This window comes from Vanessa atalanta, chromosome 21 (assembly GCF_905147765.1).
Source record: "Vanessa atalanta chromosome 21, ilVanAtal1.2, whole genome shotgun sequence".
Lineage (NCBI taxonomy): Eukaryota > Metazoa > Arthropoda > Insecta > Lepidoptera > Nymphalidae > Vanessa > Vanessa atalanta.
Genome location: NC_061891.1, coordinates 3,003,880 through 3,020,767, shown reverse-complemented (window position 1 = coordinate 3,020,767; position 16,888 = coordinate 3,003,880). Strand labels below are relative to the sequence as shown.

Sequence of the window (16,888 nt, the reverse complement as noted above, 5' to 3'; positions counted from 1 at the left end):
ATCGTTTTTATTGCGTATATTTTTTTTCATTAGCACAGGTCCAGGAATTAACCAAGAGGGTAACGATTCTCCATGAGGTGATCTACGAGGATGATTAAATAGTCGTTCGTGTGGAGTTGTATTAATTGGTATACAAAGAAGTGAGCGAATTGCATGTAAGGACATTGGCAGACATTGCTCCCAGCTTTCAATTGGCATTTCTCTTGTACGAAGAGCAAGTTGTATTGTTTTCCACAAAGTGCCGTTGAGACGCTCGACTTGACCATTTCCACGTGGATTATAAGGCGTTGTTCTGCTACATGCAATCCCCAAGGAACTTAGAAATTCTGTAAACTCTTTAGAAATAAAAGCAGATCCTCTATCACTATGAATATAAAGCGGTGTTCCAAAAGTGTAAAATAAATCTTTTAAACATCTTATAACAGTTGCAGTTGTTATTTACTTACAGGCATATGCAAAAGGAAATCTACTGTATTCGTCGATTATTGTTAATAAATATTTATTTGGAGTATTCGATGGTAAAGGTCCTTTAAAGTCAATGTTTAATCGCTCAAAAGGTGCTGTAGTTTTTATCAATTGACCTTTAGATTTCATAAACCGAGGTTTAATTTCTGCACATATTTGGCAAGACTGTATGAGAGATTTTATATCATTCACCGAATACGGTAAGTTTTTCATGCGAACCCAATGCATCATTCTTATAATGCCAGGGTGACAGAGGGAATTATGCAGTTCACGTAATTTATCGACATTCATATGAGCACACACTCTTGATAAAGCATCAGCAACTGTGTTTTCTTTACCCGGACGATAAATTATGTCATATTTAAAACAAGATAATTCGAGACGCCACCGTTCAAGCTTCTCATTTTTTATTTTACTGATATGATTTTGGTTAAACATAAATGCAACAGAGCGTTGGTCTGTTAAAAGTAAAAAATGTTTACCAATTAAATAATGACGCCATTTGCGAAGACTCTCTACAATAGCGCATGCTTCTTTTTCGATTGAAGATTGGCGTTGCTCTGAATCTGAAAGTGTTCTAGAAAAAAAAGCTATAGGTCGCCCCTTTTGAGATAGTGACGCAGCAATCGCAAATTCTGATGCGTCAGTCTCGACAGTAAGAATATCATTATCATCAATAACGGCTAAAGTTGATTTTTCTATTTCTGATTTTAAGGATACAAAGCAAGTTTTTGCAGTATCATCAATTGGAAAAGACTTAATGCCAATCAATGGTTTTATTTTTTGTGAAAAATTATTGATCCATTTTGCATAGTGAGCAAATAAACCAAGTGTTCGTTTTAATTCATTGTTATTCGTTGGGGGTGGCAGGTCTAATAATGGTTTTAATCTATTAGAGTCAGGCTTGACAGTATTATCTTTAATATTGTATCCAAGCAGATTAATAGAATTGACACCAAATGTAGATTTTTGTTCATTTATGGTTAAATTATACTTTTTCACAGCAGCCATAAAACAATTTAAGTTTTGATCATGATCACCTTTATCCATTCCACAAATTGTAACATCATCTAAATAGCAAAATGTACCTTTCAAAATTTCTGTTTTAATTATAAAATGTAACGCTCGTTGGAATGCTGCTACTCCATTTGTAACTCCAAAAGGTATTCTGGAAAATTGATATAGATTGCCAGCAGCTTCAAAGGCAGTAAAAATTTTTTCTTTTTCTAATATTGGGATTTGATGGTAGGCACTTTTTAAATCTATTTGACTGAAATAATTATATTTTGCAACTTCAGATACTACATTTTCTATATTTGGTAAAGGGTATGCATCTAACAATGTAAATCTGTTAATAGTTTGCGAATAGTCTACTACCAAGCGTTTTCTGTGAATTCCTCCTCCAGCAACAAGGACTTGGGCACGCCAAGGTGAAACGCTGGGTTCAATAACTCCGTCTGCTAAAAGCTTCGAAATTTCAGTATTAATAAAATCGCTATCTTCTTTACTATATCGTCTAGATTTTACCGCCACAGGCTTAATATCAGATGATAAGTTAGTAAATAAAGACACTGGTGGCACAGATGCATTCATAACGTTACATATTTTTAAAGGCTCTCTATTACCTCCAAATTTAAATTCTAATTTCGAATGATCTTTTAGTATGTCATGGCCAATAATGATATCTGCACAAAGATTGTTAACTATTAGAAGTTGACGTTGTTGATAAATATGATGTTGTAACTTAACTGTAGCATGGCACATTCCTTCTACGAAGGATACATGAGTCAACGATGCTAAAGTAATCGTCTGTTTACAGGGTTTTATTTATAAATTCATTATTTGTACTAATTTCTTATTGATAAAACTGACGGAGCTTCCTGTATCTATCAAGGCATCAGCGCGTATATTATTTATAAAAATAGGTACGGTAGCATTTTGTAAGCTACTAGGCGATGCAGCTAAGAAACTTTCATTTGAATAATGTAAGCATGTGTCAGTAGTAAGAGCATTTGCAGTTTGTTGATTACCGCTTCGACAAACCTTAGCAAAATGGCCTTGCTTAGAACACAGTTGACATGTGACTTTAAAAGCAGGACATTTTATTCTTTGATGTATGTTGCCACCACAAAAGAAACAGCGTCTTCGTTGTGTAGTAGATACCGCCACATTTTGATTAAAATCATTTATATTATTAGAAAATGCATTTAGTTGCGAAGAATTTGTGTTACCAGCAATTATTTCTGAATTTTTTTCTGCCGTTTCTAATGATATAGCTTGATTTAAAGCTTCATCCATAGTAATTGTAATATTTTCTAAAAGACGCTCTCGAATTTTCTGAGAACTTATACCTGCAATAAATGCTCCTCTAATCGTTTGTTGTTCGTGTTCTTCGGCAGTAACGTTTCGGAAGATACAGTCATGAGCCAAGAGTTTCAAAGCTCGTGAATATTCGGAAATTGTTTCTTCCGGTCGCTGTTTTCTCGTAATTAGTATGTGCCGTGCTAGAACTTCGTTTCTAGGTTTTATGTAAATACTATCAAGTAATTTAATAGCATCTTCGTAAAATTTACAATCACGAATATATGAAAAAATTGTTGGAGCTAAAGGATTTACCAACAACATCAGTTTCATAGAGTCAGGAGTATTAGTGGAGATTTCTTCTGATAAAAAATTTGTAAATGTAAATCGCCAATGAGTCCATTTTAAGTCAGAATTGCTAGAATTCGGTTCTATCTCAAATCTGTCAGGTCGGAGATAGCGAGACATTGTGCCTTGTGAAAATGAATGTGTAGTATCGACAGAATCCTCTTGAGACATATTTAAAGTTAATTAAATTGATACATAAATGACAAAACCATAAGAGAACTTGGCTTTAATTAACTTTAAGAATTGTACATAATAAAGTATGACAATACATTTGACAAGATAATCGAATACTATAATTTCTTCATAAATTATACGTCAACCAAGCAAAAAAATATTCAAATACAAAGGCATAGTGCACAATTTGAGTATCATATTAACTTTAATTCGTAAACTCAGCCATAAGTTGTGAAATTATTTTACCTATGGTATTTTTTTGTGAAAATAAATATTACAATTTTCTTACCAGTATCAAAGGATATACAGAATCTGAATTTCCATAGAGTAAAATATCTAAATTATAAATGCATGAAATTAAAATTATCAATAGGTAGCCAAGTTTTAAATTAGTTAATTTCAATAAGCAATAGAATTGTTTATACAAAACCATTTATTTAAACAATTTCAAATAAAAGCTTATGAAGATTTGGAAAACAATATATTTCAGATATACACAAATAAAACAATATTTATTACTTGAAATGACTTTTATTTTTTTTCTTTTTATGCACAGTGATTTTATTTTTTTCAAGTTCAATGGGTATTGATTTCAAAGCATTTTGGATTGATAATGCATATAAATTGGAATTAATCAATTTCATTTTTTCTAACTCTTCCTTAAGTTTGGCCTCGTTTTGCTTAGACACAACATCTATTTCTTGGGATGCAAAGTTATCATAGGTTGTATCTATACTCATATCACCACAAGTTGGCCAAAAGTTGCTATCCTTTTTAATAATCACTTCTATTTCAGATACATTTTCACTATTTTTCTCCAAAGTTCTTTCTAAACTGTGAAGCACAATTCCAGGTGTAAAGTCTTGTTTATAAATTGCATCATAATTAGTAGTGAAAAAAGCATTAGTGATGGGTCCTTTATGCCTTATTATTCTTACTGGCTGTCTGCTTCTTATATGCCATAATATTAATTGTTCATCATTAGATCCAGACATTAATATATCTCCGTTAAGTGAAATTGATAAGCAAGTGACTGCTTTTGTATGAGAAGAAAATATATTCATATTGTCTCCGTTGTTAACAAGCACATCTCTATTTCTAGGCGGATTTGTAAGACTACATTGAAATATTTTCCCTTCAGTTGTTCCAATAAAGGCATTTAATTCTAGAGCATCTAATACTATCGCTGACAATGGTTCATCAAATATTAAATTCAAGAGCATTTCACCGCAGGTCAAATCATAAACTTTACAAGATTTGTCACTGGACACTGTAAACAAACGTCCATGCATGCCCGTTTTACTTATATACAAATCTGTTACTGGTAATGAATGGTCAGAGAAGATGTAAGCTGGATCATGTTGTCCTGCAATTGTCTGTGTCACGAGCTCTACTTCAGGATTAGCTGCCACTGTTGCCAATGACCATACCATTACCATCCCATCTTCGGCTGCTGATATAAAGAACCTACCATCACTAGTAAACTTTAATAGGTTAACTTTTTGATAATGCCGATTTATGATCGTTAGAAGGCTGCCAGATGAAATTTGCCAAACATAAATTTTCTCTTCAATGCCAGCCACACAGTAAGAACCGTCGGGAGTTACTGCATAAGCACTAGCTTTGCCTGGTAGTATAAAACGCATTCCTTGTACCGTTTGTTGCGAGTTCAAAGGCCAAACATGAAGAACAGGCTTCGTTTTTTGAACTACAGCCAAGTAGTCGCTCCCAATAAACGAAAGAGTGTGATTTTCAGCAGTTCCACCGCCTTTGTAAGTCATTAAATTCGTACCGGTATAAGAATCCCAAATACTGCAGGTCCATAACGTATTATTAGAGTCACAGGTAATTAATACTTCAAGTAAATTCGACATTGTTTATTATAAAACTGGATAAGGATTTAATATTAATTATTAAAAGACATTACGATTAACAATTTATTAGCAATTTACCATGTGGACTACAGTTGTCACTTGTCACAATTCAAAATATAGTTCATTTTTTAAAGTGTTTCCATCATCCAGCAAAAGCGATACACGATAAATTAATGTAAGTAAGATTCGAGATGAGTCGAGAATTAAGAATATTATATAAAACTTTAATAAGTAATAAGTAAGAATAAAATTCCACAAAATAAGTTGTTCATCACAAACTCCAAAGGGTTGTTTACGTAAAACAGTCAAATAATATTATTGTTAAATATGAGATATGAGAAAAACTAAAATAAAATAATTAATTAAATAAATTCAGGCAATAATAAAAATGGTAATAAATATAAGATTACCGTTGATATTTTGAAGACTTATGATGTAACTAACTTATTGAGATATAAAAATATCAATGAGAAGCTTAAACTTGTTGATTTACATCTAAAGTTTAAATTCGATTTGTTTTAAATCACAGACTCATGAAGGGAAAACTCGTCGAACATATTTGTTTTATTTTGTATTCAGTCATGTAATGTATGTGTGTAAGAAATTTAATTATTTGTATATATATGTATAAAAGGGTGGTGCCTAAAATTGTTTTATGCGAGTAATTAAAGTTCAATAATTGATAAAACTGTAAAAAAAAATCACATAAAATACTGCATAATATATTTTCCGAAATGATTTCTGAGTTATCTGCGATGTGTAAGGAAAAATAAGTGCAAATGGACACAAAAATACGTTTCTTATAAATGTTATCTGTGCTTCATTATTATTGGCTTATATATCAGCAAATGACAGAAAAGTAAAACCACAATTATCATTGGTCCAAATATTTTACTGTGTATTTTGACAATCTCAATCAAATTTGTAGTCTGTGATTATAAGCAACAGAAAAATTATTTCCAGTTATAATAGTGCATCAAAACTTTACATCATGTTTAAAAAGTAAGTACGAATTAATTTTACTATAAAAACGTTTGTAAGGAATTTAAACCGTGTAAACGAATATTTTTTTAGGTTATACGGCTTTGCTTTGTCAAATAATTTATTGACGTAACTTTCATGGACCAATCAACGACTAGTGTGTATGTGACGTTGGTAGCGAGAGTGACGTCGATTTACTTTAGTGATGTCCCTGTATACTATAAGTATAAAGTAACACCATTGTTATTATTTAATAATTAATTACTAAAACTAAATAGTAATATACATATTACCTGTAATAATAGAATTGTTTTTAAAACACTAAAAATATAATTAAAAAATCAGTTCATATTTTATGCTGTACGATAAAAATATTTAGATTTTTAAATACGGCTTTTGAGTGACGATCTTAATAGTGTGCAATCGAATCCATAAAAAAAACTGAAGCCAATTATTGACTACTGAAACATATTCACTTCACTATAAACAATATAATTTCCTGTCATTAAGACTGAACAGCGATAAAAAATGTGACTTCTCACTCGAATGAGGGAGATAGATATATTTGGAAAATCAACATGGAGAATGGTTTCGGTCGACGATCCGACAGTAGTTTGCAGCTGTTCTAAATTGATTGTTGTTTGGTCAATAGTAATATATTGCAACGTTTTATAAACTTATTATTTTTATATTCAGTGTTATAAATTTTTAACGTTACCTCGAACTGAAATATCGATGGAATTGTGAACAAAGGAGTAAAGTACATTCAGTGTTCCGTATAACCATTTCGTGACGTAACTGGATTTCTCTTGAAGCGCTAGTAACTGTATTTCTTCTGTAAGCGAAGGTCGTCTTTGCACGGATGGTTTACAAATTAGCATAATTGCGTAACGGTACGCGGACAAAATGTGGGAAGTTGACTCTGACACGGAGTCCCAAAGTGCGTCGTCGGACGGGCTTCGACGACGACAAGGATGGGACCCAGAGGCCGAGAGTTTAGCTTCTCAAATCGACGAACTCGACGAAGTACTCGCCGAAGAAGAAGAAGGATGCCCATTACCATCGACCCCCGAGGATCAACACCTGCTCGATGCGGAGATGGCTGAGGTATTGAAGGCTGGCGTTCTATCAGATGAAATCGACCTGGGTGCATTGGCGCACAACGCTGCAGAACAGGCAGAAGAATTTGTGCGTAAAGTTTGGGAAGCATCATGGAACGTATGTCACTTCAGACATCTGCCGCGTTGGCTCCAAGACAACGACTATCTGCACAAGGGACACAGGCCTCCACTTCCATCTTTTAGTGCTTGCTTCGCCTCGATTTTCCGCATCCACACAGAAACTGGCAACATTTGGACCCACTTACTCGGTTGCGTGGCCTTCATTGGTGTCGCAATTTATTTCCTTACCCGCCCATCTATTGAAATACAAATGCAAGAAAAGATGATTTTCGGAGTGTTTTTCATTGGAGCTATAGTATGCCTTGGATTTTCATTTGCATACCACACATTATATTGTCATTCCGAAATGGTTGGTAAGCTATTTTCTAAATTGGATTACTGTGGCATAGCTCTCCTAATAATGGGGTCATTTGTTCCTTGGCTTTATTACAGTTTTTACTGCCATTATAGACCGAAAATAATATACCTATCTGTAGTTGTCGTTTTAGGAATATTATCTATAATTGTGTCACTTTGGGATAGATTCTCAGAGCCTCGCCTCCGTCCTTTAAGAGCAGGAGTGTTCATGGGTTTTGGTCTCTCTGGTGTTGTGCCAGCTATCCACTATGGTATAACCGAAGGTTGGTTCAGTCAAGTAAGTAAGGCTTCTCTTGGTTGGTTAGTATTAATGGGTCTGCTATACATTCTCGGTGCAATGTTTTATGCTCTTAGAGTACCTGAACGTTGGTTCCCTGGAAAGTGTGACATTTGGTTCCAATCTCACCAAATATTCCATGTGCTGGTGATTGTGGCAGCTTTTGTCCATTACCATGGTATTAGTGAGCTAGCGTCTTACCGTGTCACTGTCGGGGAGTGCTCAATGCCTCCATCCTCAATCGCATTCTAGCCTCTCCCACTACCAAATGTGATAGTAGACCATAGATAATTCTAAGTAGGGTACAACTTTTAATAGTTTCATTGTATATTTTTTTAACAAATAAATCTAACACAATTTTCTAAGTTTTTTTTAGTAAAACCAGAATGTTGATTTATTGCATTGAGGCTGTTATTAACGTTTGAAACTAATAAAAGAAAAAAAAAATGTTTCCTGGTGAGGTTTTGGAATTTGAATACGGCATTATTTATAATACAATTTTCTTTATTTATTTTAGTTTCTTTAGATTATTATTTTTAGCAAATATTATTTGACAAATATCTTTTAGCATAGAAACCGGCACTGAATAAATTTGAATTACCACTTATTTTCTTTACAAATTGCATATTTATTTACTTGGGATTAAGTCTTTAGACTGTACTTAATTTTTGCACTAAGTCTTTGCTTTTGTGTATTATAAAACCACTATCTTTTCATTATTATCATTGTCAATGTTCTTCCTCAATGTTCTAGAAATATCAATACCTTACAATTAAGTCTTCAAGTGCAGGACTTTACTTAATACAGTCAGTAAGCATTACTTGTTTTTTGCTTTGATTACAACAAATACAATAATTCATCAAGTAGAATCTCAAATACCATGTTAATTTGATTTAAATTAAGAACAAATGTGTAAACAAATTGTTTTTAATAACAATGGTTATGAAACACAAATAAATACATTTTGAAAATAAAATCACACCTATCTTTGATGTAAATTAATGTTACATTCCACTACAGTGAGTTACTATTTGACCAAGACTAGAATTAAAAAAAAGTCTTTATCTGGTGAAGTAGTGATGTAAAATACTTGTAACTATTTATTTCATAATAACTATTCCTTTTTTTCATAAAAAAAATTGTATGTATTGTATGTAGTTTGGAAATAAAAAAAATCATAAAAAATTTAACTACCATGATTATGTGGTCTGTATTAGTTTTAATAAAAGGTATATTCTAAATTGTTGTAAGTGTTCATAAATATAAATATTTTATGAGATTGAAAATGGAAAATATTTGTAAATAAATAAAAAAAAACACTGAGCTCCTAATTGATAAGTTCATTATTACTTTAGGTTATCAGGTAATACAAATCTTAGTGATAGGAAATAAGTATGGCTGTTCACTGTATCTGAATAATGACACTTGCATGGTAAAATTTTACTGATGTTTAAACAGCATCTAAATCTTTGTGTGTATGTCATTGTTGTGACATTATTCATATTGAGTGAATTGCCAGCTTTATGAAAAAATTATTAAGTATACTGAGCTCAGGCTTTTGTAATCTTGCACATGTAATTTTTTAAAAAAGGGATCGCCAATGTATATTTTTCATTTATTTTACAATTCTGATACATTTTTTGCATATCAAAAGATTTAGAAAAAATAGAGAAATGTATTATTCAGCAACGCAAGTCTGGATGACTGACGATGAAAGACAATATTTTTCGTAGATGTATTTTAAAAAATAAAATTCAATTGATAACGGAGAAAAAGTAATTTTGTTTTTGATAATTATTTTTAAAAACGATTTGTTGTTAGAATTAACTATAAAGTAAAAATATTTTTTAAGAAATTACTGCTTCATCTTGTTTTTCATTATTTGTTAAATTTCCTAATTGTTTGTTTGATGGGATTATGATTATGCAATAAAGAAAAATTTGAAAAGAAATGATTTTTTTCATTTAATAATCCCTAACATAAGAGCTTTAATGACAGTCAGTCTCAGTATGATTTTAGTCAGGTGCTCAAATGTTTCTACTATGTGTAAATAATGTTAATAAGTAACCTAGATACTCAGTGAGTTCTTCAATTAAGCCTACGAAATATTATTGCAAATAAAGTATATAGTAAGAAAAAAGTAGCAGCATGTTATTTTGCCACTGCTGGGCAAAAACCTGCCCATCTCCCGAGCAGAAGTTTTGAAGGTTATTCCACCTAGATTTTCCAACGCATGAAACTCATTTATGTATAATAATATAATGTTCATGTATCTATAGATCTGCTACAAAAATGATATATAATACAATAACATACATACTTTTTTCAAATTATATTATTACTTTTATTCTCACCTTTATAAATTTAAATAATTGAAGTATTTATTTAAGTATCCAGGGATATAAGGTGATTTTGTAAAGTTTATAAACGATTTTTTTATTTATTTGATCACATATAATTATTCTTGTAGAATATTATTCTTTGTTATCGAAACGCCTTGCCAAATTATATAAAAACAAAAAAATAATTAGGTACGAATGAAAACGCTCGCAACCATTTTAAACATTAATAATTTTGACCTTAGGTATCATTAGACCTTGGTTATAATAAAAAGTGGAAGCAATTTAAAGTAGACGTGAAATTATTATTATTATTACTATAATTATTTTTCTTTTGTTTCTCTTTGCTGGGATGAATTTTCGATACATCAACTCACTAACAACAGTGATACTAAGTACATTTCGGAAAAATAAAAATTTTAAAACGATAAACATGCGTTAAATCGGTGTCGAATTTAAAATTGATATCAAATAAGACAGTTTTAACTTACTCCCTGAAATTAACAGTAATTTATGATAATATCAGGTAACTGAATGAATTTTACCCGTACTAATTCGCGACGGGCAGCTGCTATAAAATATTGTACATTTTTGTAAGGTATTGTTGCTTTAAAATATTTATAAAATACCGCCAAATTTTTGCTTATTAATCTCTGTATCTACTAGTGCCTTTTGTGTTTACCTAAACCCATGTTCTGGCACTTGGTAATGGAATCTATTGATCGTAAACGACCTTGCCATCTGGTAAGGTGAAACAGAGGTTAACTGTACTAAGTAGTCTAGAATTATTTAATTATAATATCTACTAGGTTTTCTTGCATTATATTTATTGCCTTTATCCTAAAACAGAAATAAATCAATGTTTACAATTTATTTTTTAATTTACAATTAACTTTAATTTTTATTTGTACTATGGTTTATGTACTTGTTTTTAATAATATTTAATTAATTTTTCCTTTGATTCGTTATACCGTGCTGATCGCTGACGCCATGTACCTAAGTATTTTTATAATACAAAAAGGTATACGTAATAGATACGTTAAGTCTATTCTAACGGCAGAAGGCGTAACGATAAACAAACCTTAAATTTACATATTCCAAGCGATTTGATAATAGCTCTGATATATGTATACACTACAAACATTTCTTAAATATATATTTAATTTATTTCTTTGTTTTGGGAATTAGTTACACAATTCATATAAATGTAATTATATAACTTAAAAAATTATATACAAACCCATAAAGTTTCCACAGAAATATTTTATATAGAAAAAAAATGCTTCTTAATTATATAAAACAATAATTTTACCTTAAAGCTGAAAGAAAAAATTGAAATTGTACATGATAACCAATATACATACATGTTTTGATTGAATTTTTAAGTTGTTTTTATTATAACAACAACATAATTTCACATAAAATAATGATATCAATAACCGTAGAAATTGTAAATATCGTTAGATTTAATATTAAAAAAAGGTCTTATTATTTTTTAAAGCAAATTATATATTATTTATTTTTCATAACAGTTTTATCATTAAAATTAATGTAAAATCAAAACGAATAGTGTTGTAAGTTTAGTGGTTTTAATCTAGTTAAAATTCTATCAATTGTATCAATGAGCGTAGTGTAGGTAGTGACAATCAACAAATGTAATTTAATCACCGTGACATAATTTATGTGATATCACATTGTTTATGGGATGAAGGACGTCATGTCTATGAACTAGATAGATTGTGCTTAGTATTTCCGCGATTTGAAGCAGATATAAATTGAACTGGTTTTTTTACAAATCGTTTTAGCATATATTCGTTCCAATGGTAGGTATAGGTGTATGTTATATTTAATATGTTAGATTGAGTTTCTATGTTGTTACTAAAATTGATATTAAGGGTGCTGCTCTTTAGTGCCTTGACCTATATGCGAAAGATCCATCGAAATTTGCAACCCATACGATGTCCATGGGATCTGAAATAAGGCGAGGCGTATTTATTACACATGGCCGATATAAGTAAGGTTAGAGTTTTTGATATAAACATAACCTATTCTTAATAATATAATTATGAAAATATTATTACGACATGATGAAGATGATGATGATGAATGTCCTATGTCCCCTAGATGGGGCAGAGGGCGTCCACAGATGTCCTCCATCGCGATCGGTCTTGGGCTTCAGCCTTCACCTCGCTCCACGTCATTCCGATGCTCGCCGGCTCTGCCAAAACGGAGCGTCGCCAGGTTTGACGGGGACGGCCACGCTTTCTTTTCCCTTGGGGATTCCAGTCCAAAGCTTGTTTGGGAATATGATTATTACGACATACCGAACTAAAAAAAAAAACGAACTATGAATTTTTGCATTAATTGAGAGCATTCTGAACATATCAATGGCAAAGTTGTCTCCCTAATAAATAATTTATTTATTAGTTGGGGCTCCTTCTGCCTGGCTGATGATAGTCCCGGTAATAGACTATATACTAATAGACCGGCACAGATAGACTTCGAAGTTCGAACCTCCATATAATCTATGTTAACCGGGCATAGCTGCAATTTTTATTGCAAGGTCCATTGTTTATATGATGGGAATTTATTATAAACTAAATAAGTTTTTATTTAGGCTACCACATTTCATGTTTCCATACGAGACCTCATTACTAATTATATATTAATAGCAAGACTTGGCGGTCGTTGACCTGCTTGTGTATATATTACCAATTGTCATGGCGATCCGTTGTACGGAACAGAAATTCATGGACAAGAACGCCACCTAGCGAAGAGTTACAACGAAGTGCATAGTATAAAAATAACCTTTTAATAGTGGGTCTCCCGCGAAATGCGTTTATACAAAAGTTTTTTTAGGAATTTCTAAACTTATGACAGGTTTTGTTTTGATTTAATTTGGAGCCAAAATGATGAATCCTTTTTTAAATGAAATTTTTAATATCAAATAGTATACATTGGTTCAGTTAGTATTGAAGTTTGTCGAACACAATTTAATTTAGTATGTTTTACATTTTTTTTATTATATATCCATAGTGCCGCTCTCTAACCGGCCAGTAACTTTTTTCGAAAGAAATTCTTTGTTAATTCGTAACAATTTAGTAAAATGCCATCAAGAATCTTCTTTAATTTTCTGCACATCTACGACTAGAGCTCTTCAAAATGAGACCATAACCGATTATATGCAGCTATCGCCTCATAACCACTGGGACAAAAATCGGCATTCGCTATTAATATATTAGATATGATAAAATATGTATGTCCCAACTCTCGTGGTAATCTGTCAAACAGCCTCGATGTCTCTTAGTTCCAAACAGACATATAACAACATATATTTATTCGTATATATATTCATAGATGTTCATTCATTTCATCCTTTTGTTTTCTTATTTCACAATACAGTTGGTATGAATTTTGCAACTTCATACCTCTTGATATTCATGTATATTGCTTTCTTTACTTCAACTGGTTGCTAAACTTCACGGACTGTAATTTCTACAATGAAGTGTTTGTTATCATCATATACTTGTGTTTTAAAACAGGTTTTGTAATATGAGCGTGCGACATACATTTCATTCTTATCATAAATGTGGTTTTGTGGAAAGTTTATGCAAAAACTTCTGATTCTTTCGTTCATAGCCTATTTAATGGAGTTTTAAAGTTTATCTTTTAATAATGGTAAAGCTTATTTTATTGGTCTTGTGATAAATAAACCCTTGAACCCTTAACTATGGGAAGTATAAGTGTAGGGTTTGAAGGGTAAGATGGTAGATGTATCAAATGCGTTTTGGTGATAGGTGTCTGAACCATTAATAAAGCACGAAACCAGACCAAAAATAACTTACATAAACTCCTACAATCAGTAAGAAATTATATTAAAAATCTTTAGTAGACAACGCATATTATTTGATAAATAACATGGAATTAGTATTCGTTAACCTTAACGAAGGACGTAATGTACAAATTCTCTTGATGGTACTTTTCGGTAAAATCTACATTCAACTAAAATGTCAAAAAATCTAACTGGATTTCTTTAGCATTTGAGACTGTATTATATATATAATACGCTACGCTAAAACCAATTTAAAAAGGAAACTCAACACCCGATAAAATGGGAACAAGTGGTTGAGTAGTTCACAGGTGTATTTGGCCAGTTTAAAGTGTTCATAGCGATGCGTTAAAATACGTGTTAATCTTAATTATGAGAAAAACATTTGAGTTATTATTATTACATGGTAAACGTCATTTTTGGTGTTGATTTTAAATAATATACCGTCTTCTATGTTACATAGATAACAAATGTTTCTAAGAAATAACATCTATAATTATGTTATCTATAAAAGATAATGATGTCCCCTCTAGAACAGCGCCCTAACAGTGTTTTGCGATCTTCTTCTCTTCTCTTTATAATAAATCTCTCTCTTCTCTTTAAAATAATTTTTGTAAGCACAAAAATTATTATAAAGAGACGCTTTTAGTAATGCTTGCTTTACCAATGCAAGACTTGACTATGTGGCGCCTGGGTTTTTTGCACCCCCAGAAACCTGAATTAAGACGGGCCTGAGGTAATACAAAATATAAAAATACATTTGGTTTTCTTCCTAGCCTTAAAATAGAATTTTTGAAGTCTATTTCATATGAAGTGTTAGGATTTAGGATCATGCTCAATTACTTAATAAATAAAATAAATGTCTACGGGATATGTTTGTATATATTTACAGCACACCAGATGCTTTATATGGGAAGTATTTATATGAATGCCCTAACAATGTTAAAAGACGTAAAAAAGAAAAAATAATAATTCGAAAGGCACGCATAAATAGTGTAGTTATAAGGAAAGCTATCGATAACGACTGTGTACGATAGGATACATAGAAATGAGGTCGTCGTTTATGGAAAATAGCCAAATATTTGAACCTTGAATCGTGAAGTTTTGACTCGTTAATTAATGAAATTTCAAGGTTAATCAATGCTCAATATTCGATCTGAATTATACGTGATTTTAGTTTTAGGACGATGTATCTATTTTTATTATGATCTACCCATCTCGGCGTCGCAATAAATGCGCCTAAGTAAAAAGTTTATGACAAACACAAATAAGTATATTTTATGCGATTGTTTTTTGTCTTAGCAGTAGTTTTATTCTGTTCCTTGTTAAAAGCTGAATGGGACAATGTAACTACTGACACAGTTTTTCTAATTACGTTATTGATATATTCTGGTAACACATGAACACAAAAATAGATCTTTGTAATTTTTACATTATCAATTATCAACATATATCCAGATATAATAGTATATCCAGATGTGAGATGTGTGTGTGTTCGTATGTGTTTATAAAATACTCAAAACGTATTTAATTACAGTAACAACAAATCCTAAGACATGAAAATATCTTAAGATTTGTTGATCTGTTGAATGAAAATTCAGTGATTGAGCTAATGTGTTTGTTTACAAGCAGTGTAAACATTACGATTAATAATAAATGTTTATTAATAATACTGTCTGTGAATTACGCAATGGTATAAGTAAAATTATCCGCTGCTTGTGTAACTCTTATCCGATATAGATTATTGTTTGTAATGATACTGTGCGATCCTTGGGTCGTAGCGTTATGAAAGTATCTTTCAATTGCAAAAAGCTTTTTCAAATTTAATTAGTACAATATATATTAGCAATATCGTGTCGTTTTAACACTTTATGTCAATATCGTGTCAAGCTAACTATTTCCTTATACTATGTTTATACATCTTACATAACTTTTTTTCTCTTACTTGCTAATAGATTATAAAAGCTCGTTGCCCATTGGTGGTCTTTTAGCTTTTAAGGCTAAATCGGTGACACCAAAGTCCTGGAGGCAACACTAAAAGTTCTGTCAAATTTCCTTACTAGTAGCCGAGTTAGGAAATTGGCAGTGTTACACTATCGTAGTCTCAAAGTACGTAAAGGCATCAGTTCTCTGCCTAATTTTCTGTCCAGTTGGGTACGATATTCGGTACTGGATAGGAAGAGAACCGTCAGGGCATTTGTGCCTATGAACACATATTTTGTGCACTATAATACTCCCCTGCTCAGTTGGCTTCTATCTCGCTTCTGTCGTCGATATTTTTCGAACTTAAGAGAGAGAGAGAGAGAGAGAGAGAGAGAGACAGACAGAGACAGTAATATTACGCAAACATTGTTGTGTTATCTATTCTAGATATACGAGAGATATTTTAATACATGTTAATGTTACGTTAGTATACTTAGATTCATAAAATAATATGCGGAGTTTCTTACAACAGTTCTTCTCAAGTCTAGGTATTTTCTTAATCGCCAATTTATCTTCTATATTTGAATAAATAATTATACACATAATGTTATAAATACCCAAAGTCGATAATTTTTAACGCTCTAAAAGGCAGGTTATGTTAGGTTGACATGTGAATACCTAATGATGCAAATAGCATACCTGAAATGAAAAACGCGTTCAGCGTTAATGGTAATGTTCTGTTGCATATAAAATATATTATATTCGTTCTTAATTTTCCATATAATGATTTACTCTCCTGTTTAAATTTCAATGAAAATCGTAACTATATAAAAAAATAC

At 31.5% G+C, this 16,888-nt stretch overlaps 3 protein-coding genes across 3 annotated transcripts in view; 2 read left to right on the top strand and 1 right to left on the bottom strand.

The window, feature by feature from the left end:
* Positions 1–3,812: 3,812 nt before the first annotated feature.
* LOC125072327 (WD repeat-containing protein 18) lies at positions 3,813–5,270 on the bottom strand (the record flags this gene model as incomplete). Its single annotated transcript, XM_047682931.1, has 1 exon — positions 3,813–5,270. A coding segment is annotated over exon 1 (1,350 nt), but the record flags the coding sequence as incomplete, so codon positions are not given.
* A 780-nt stretch (positions 5,271–6,050) lies between these two features.
* Positions 6,051–16,888, top strand: part of LOC125072287 (malignant T-cell-amplified sequence 1 homolog) — a 35,461-nt gene continuing 24,623 nt past the window's right edge. The window contains exon 1 of the mRNA XM_047682853.1: positions 6,051–6,164. Within this exon, the coding sequence (XP_047538809.1) occupies positions 6,154–6,164 (11 nt within the window). The 5' untranslated portion in view covers positions 6,051–6,153. The remainder of the gene's footprint in view (positions 6,165–16,888) is intronic.
* Positions 6,714–9,536, top strand: LOC125072286 (adiponectin receptor protein). The gene has a single exon (XM_047682850.1). It carries the CDS (start codon positions 7,050–7,052, stop codon positions 8,208–8,210), a length of 1,161 nt encoding a protein of 386 aa, XP_047538806.1. The 5' UTR covers positions 6,714–7,049; the 3' UTR covers positions 8,211–9,536.

What these genes read in the sequence shown, in the direction of transcription:
- LOC125072286 (XM_047682850.1), top strand. Translation starts at nt 7,050, where the DNA reads ATGTGGGAAGTTGACTCTGACACGGAGTCCCAAAGTGCGTCGTCGGAC.